Source organism: Sinocyclocheilus rhinocerous, unplaced genomic scaffold (assembly GCF_001515625.1).
Source record: "Sinocyclocheilus rhinocerous isolate Xijiao unplaced genomic scaffold, SAMN03320098_v1.1 scaffold475, whole genome shotgun sequence".
Classification (NCBI taxonomy): Eukaryota; Metazoa; Chordata; class Actinopteri; order Cypriniformes; family Cyprinidae; genus Sinocyclocheilus; species Sinocyclocheilus rhinocerous.
The window spans coordinates 1,128,979-1,134,196 of NW_015646677.1; the positions used below are offsets into that span (position 1 = coordinate 1,128,979).

General features: G+C 35.5%; 1 protein-coding gene across 4 annotated transcripts in view; it reads right to left on the minus strand.

The window, feature by feature from the left end:
* LOC107708007 (cleavage and polyadenylation specificity factor subunit 6-like) overlaps positions 1 to 5,218 on the minus strand; it is a 22,504-nt gene that overhangs the window by 15,450 nt on the left and 1,836 nt on the right. For all 4 annotated transcript variants that reach the window (XR_001636313.1, XR_001636314.1, XM_016512147.1 and 1 more), the window contains exons 2-5: positions 4,352 to 4,561; positions 1,889 to 1,992; positions 1,619 to 1,764; positions 1,332 to 1,505 (exon numbers count right to left, since the gene is read on the minus strand). Coding sequence is in view for 2 of the 4 variants with exons in the window: in XM_016512147.1 (XP_016367633.1) it covers positions 1,332 to 1,505; positions 1,619 to 1,764; positions 1,889 to 1,992; positions 4,352 to 4,561 (634 nt within the window). In the remaining 2 variants the exon portion in view is untranslated. The remainder of the gene's footprint in view (positions 1 to 1,331; positions 1,506 to 1,618; positions 1,765 to 1,888; positions 1,993 to 4,351; positions 4,562 to 5,218) is intronic.

Here is a 5,218-nt window from a genome sequence, read left to right on the forward strand (position 1 = left end):
TGTCAAAATGCCCATCTTGGCGAGTATCCAGTTAAACACAGTCAGTTTTGGAACGTTAAATAGTTGAGAAAGAGAACGCATGTTGTGTAACAGTATATTGGGTCTGTGGATAAATTCTTTATGGGACCTCATTGCAATATTCCTGCTGTCATGTTAATCAAAGAACAAAAGACAAAGATAATAATTTTCTGCTCTTGACTGAATACGTTTTATAACTTTAATGGTAAGCATTAATCTGTATTTAATTTTTACAATGAAGACTACAGAAATTAAAGTGAACACTGGATGTGTTATTTTACATTTGATTAATTTCTTTTCTGTAGTATTTCTTACCTGAATAAAAACTTACTTAACCTGAAAAACTTAGTTTCATAGCTCTCTTTATTCTATTGCATTTATTTGTGCTGTTGTTAGCAATTTTTTTATTTGTTCTTATTTTATTACTGACTTTTTACTTGTTTTTTTATGAAAATAAAACTTTGCGTTGAAGAAAAGTAGATTTTAGTTTGTATATGCGGTCAATTATAGTTCTTAGAAAGAAAATCAGAAAAAATCGGAAATCGGAATCGGCCAAGAAAATTGCAATCGGTGCATCTCTAAAAATTAGCTTTATCAACTTAAAAACCCACTGCAATTCGTTAACAAACATCAGTTTGGAGCCTCAAAAATAGGGCAAAATGCCACCAAAATGAACAAAAATGCCCCACAAAGTCAAGATACAGAGGCAAAAAATGCCCCTGCACAAACTAAAATTACTAAACTAAACTAGAGCAATACTAGATTAATAAAATGCTGATTATGACATTACATTTAGATCTGCTCATGTTGCATCAAACACTTTCTTCATTGTTTTTCTTTGCATTTGTAAAAAATTTCAATTGTAATGCAATTGGTAAAAAATTAAGTTGACTATGAATTCAATTTATTAGACATGCTTTTTGATGAAAAAATAATAAATCCATTAAAATGGAACAAACCAATTAAAACAGAATGTGGTAAAAATAAAACAAATTAAAAATTTAAATTACATGAATCTCATAGCATTATGCAATTGTTGTGTAAATGTGCCACCTTGGGCAAATGTAAAGACAGCTTTTGTGGATGTTGATCAATTTCTTATTGGTAACAGTCTAAAGAATTCTTCAATACTCTAGGATGAATTAATTTAATTATGACAAAAAAACAACAACAGACGCTTGTAATAAAGTACTTATAAAAACTGACCATTCAAAAATAACACAATACACACATTAAATCACATAGAGGGGGCAAATATAGACTCTTTACAGAAAAGCTCATTTCTGCCCTTGCCCTAATATAGAGACTCGTACCTGGGAAGTGTGGTGGAGGTCCACCAGGTCCACCTGGTCCAGGAAAGCGGTCTCCTCCCGGGCCAGGTGGGGTGGGAAAGCGCCCTCGATTCTTGCCAAGAGGGAAGCCACTGCGAGATCCTGAGCCTGGAGGCCCGGCCTTCCCCTCTCCGGACATCTGCCCAGACTGTATGCCTGAGTGGACAAAAACTGATCATAAAACAACTGCAGCACAAACACAGCAGCAAGTTCACTAAACTCTGTTCAATCAGTAAATGTGTTGAATTTTCTGTGAATTTGTGTCTCACTTTTTCGCGACTGCATCTCAAACTGGCTGAGCGACTGTTTGTTGCAAGGAGTGATGATTGGGTTTTGTCCGTGCAGCTCCCGTTTGGACAGCAGGTCCATCAGCTTCCTGGACGAGGAGTCTGAACCCACGCAGACCAGAGCAAACCTGTGGAGCACAGAAAGGTCATGCTTGATGCTGATCTCTATAAAAACCATGTATCGGAGCATCACAACAGGGTTGATCTGTATATTTACACAGACCTAGGAAACAAATTTCAGGCTTCACTTACCCTTTTGACTGTCCATTTGCTCGATTCTCAAAAAACTTGATCTCCAGCACATCATTGATGCCTACTGAGTGAATAGCATCGGTCAAATCTTCGTCAGTGGTCCACTGTAATGAGGAAAACAAATGTTAGTTATACTACGTGTGTAATACACATATCTATCTGTATCTATACACATATACATACACTAATATTTTATGTGTTAATTATATTAATTACGGTGAAAATTAACGCGTTAAAATTATGAACGCATTTAACACACTTGCCCTGCCCCAGACCTATGTGGGTCATCTGACATTTCATACAGTTGATTGATGACAAATATGTTGCAGGGCAACAACTGATGTGTGATGGAACCTAGAGAACGTAGTTAGAATGTCCCTAAAATTCAAGATTGGGGCAAAAATGCCCGTTGGAATTTTTGTCTCATATTTACATCATATAGTTAAGCAATAAGAGCAATATCACAAGAGTGCAAATGTGATACTGGCCTTATACAACAGTTCAGTAAATAAGAAGTTAATATTGTGTGTTTTTTAGACACAATGTTGTCTGTTTTGCTCAATTTTGCCAATGAAAATATAAAGAAAGCAGAACTCTTCGTCTCCGAGCAACACACAGCGGCATTTCATTTCTTAATGCACGTTTTGAATGAATTGGGTGAATCATTTGGCGCGTTCAACCATTGGCGGCGCGTTGGATTTGAAGCGGCACTGCACAGGCCGATCGGTGTACGACATCAAAGGACCGCAAGAGAGATTCAAAAGCATAAGGAACCGTCTGCTCTCTATAGCTCTTGCGGTACTTTGTCATCCCAAAATTAAATCCCAAAAATCGATTAGTCTAGCCTGTTTTCAGTTAATGGACGGAACACTGAAGGGTACTTCCCATCCAATATATGGCAATAAGCATTGTGCTTTGGTACTTTTCATATGAAACAGCCTCCGATTTCGAATTCTGTCCATTGTATTGCAGTATTCAAACAATAAATGCCATTTTGGCGCCGTTTAATGTTGCGTGACAGATCGCTGTAGTGCCTCAACAAATGCCTGCGTTCAACAGACGCAGCAGCGTGAAGCGCACGTGAACTGATCATCTCCACATTAATACCAGCTTCAGCACAAAATAAACATGACTAAACATCCGAAGGTAAGTTAAAAGAATGATATAGAGCAGGGCTCTACAGTGCGACCATTTCAGTCGCATTTGTGACTGAAAACGAATGCGTGCGACTATGAAAATTTTTTTTAGGAGTACCAGTGCGACTGACCCGATCATCATCATCATCATTTGTGATTGCGCTGAGGGGAGCTTCAAAGGTTTCTACGTGTTTTTGCAGCGTTGAGTAATATATCACAGACATATCTCACGAATCCTTTCATAGCCTAAGCAAAGTGTAGACAGGGAGTAAATAAGAGATTCATTGTGCAGTGTAGAGAGCTTCGTTGATTATAAATGTGAGATCACGATGAACTAAGATGAGTGACAGCTTTTAATGATTTTTAAGGGAGTTTGTAAATGTGATACTGATTTAATACAACAGTTCAATAAACAAGAAGTTAATATTAAGTGACTTACATTGTCTGACTATAACACTACTGTCTGATTTTGCTCTATTTCGTCATCAAAAATAGTTTAAAACACAGAGGAGCCGCTGCGCGTCTCCATTCAAACACAGAGGTGTTTCGTTTATGAATGAACGTTTTTTTTTTAACGAATCTAGTGAGTCAGTGATCCATGATTACCCATTCATAAATACTGTCACTTGCTTCATTCCTGAATGATTCAGCCGTTCGAATGAATCAATTGAATGAATGATTCAGTGATAAAAATCAGTGACTTACCGCCACCTGCTGGCAGTTTTGGTTTCATTTTTAAAGTATCTTTTCAGTTATTTAAATAATTTAATATTTCTATATTCAACATTTTTTAAAACATTAATCTTTTAATCATTAAATTCATTAATAAACATGAATTTATGGATTTAATTGCACTCATGCCACCTCTGATCCTCATTAAATGTCTGAAAATACACCTACATGCCACTTTTGTGTTCTACTGTGCCACCTCTGTACAAATTAATTTGGTTAATACTGATTTCATTTGATTGGTAACTTATGTTTCTTATTCTACTTGTTCTTATTCTGTCATTTTAATTACAATTTTTAAAAAGCTTATAAAATATAATTTTAAGAATTTGACAAAAGATGACATACTTTTAATAAAGTTAGAAAAATGCCATTACAAAGGTAAAAACTAAATTCACTTTAAATGAATTTTTACAATTTACTGTAAATCACTTTAAGGAGTCAAATATCCCCTCGTAATGGGAAGGCACATTTTTGATAACATTTTGGATTATTGATTAGAAGGTGCTCCTAAAATTTTGAATGTGCTCCTAAATTTTTTAAGTTAAAAGTAAAAAGAAAAGTAAGCGTAGAGCCCTGTAGAGGGTACAAGACTGACCCATGTGAGGTTGCCGATGTACAGAGCGATTCGTTTGCCAGTGTAGGTGTAGACGACGTTCGGCGCAGCTCCTTTGTTCCCCTCGGATCCTCCCGGCGCAGGCAGGTTGTCCAGGTAATCTCGGTCTTCAGGTGCGTCCCCGTTGTTGGCAGATGGTGACATGACATCATCATACAGGTCAATCTGCTCATGAACAGGATAATCTGACTCCTGTGGAAGCAGAAAGACAAACACGCGTTTCAGAAATATTCACAGGACAGGCATCTCAACCATGAGCCATCATGGAGATACTAGTTAATTCTTTCCCAGTTTTCATTTTAGTTGACATTTCAGTAATTTTGTTGCGCTTATCACTTTCATTAATTTAAAAAAGTAATTTTTCTTTATAGAAATTTATTATTTAAATTAATTACATAACTATTTTTATCTATTATTTTCCTGTTTTAATTTGTTAAATATTTAGTTTAATTTTATTTTTAGTAATTGTGTTGTGTAAAAATTTATCTAACATATATTTTTCATGTTATTTTAATTTTACTTAGTTTCAGTAAAAAAAAATTTATGTGCTCGACATTTTGATTAGTTTCCTTTTAAAAAATATTTAATTTAATATTTTTGGTTTTCATTTTTATTTTAAAGTTTTAGTAATTTTGTTGTTTGTCATTTTACTAGTTTCTTTTTTAAATGTCTATACATTTTATTGCATTTTTTTCAGTTTGTTATTTAGAACTAGGGCTGTGCGATTAATCGAAATCGTCATAAAATCGCGATTTGAGCTTGCGAGATTTCTAAATCGCTTTATAGCACCATTTTCCGCACCCCCGACCTCCCACAGTATGCTATCCGAACCAATCAGAAGGCAGCGCG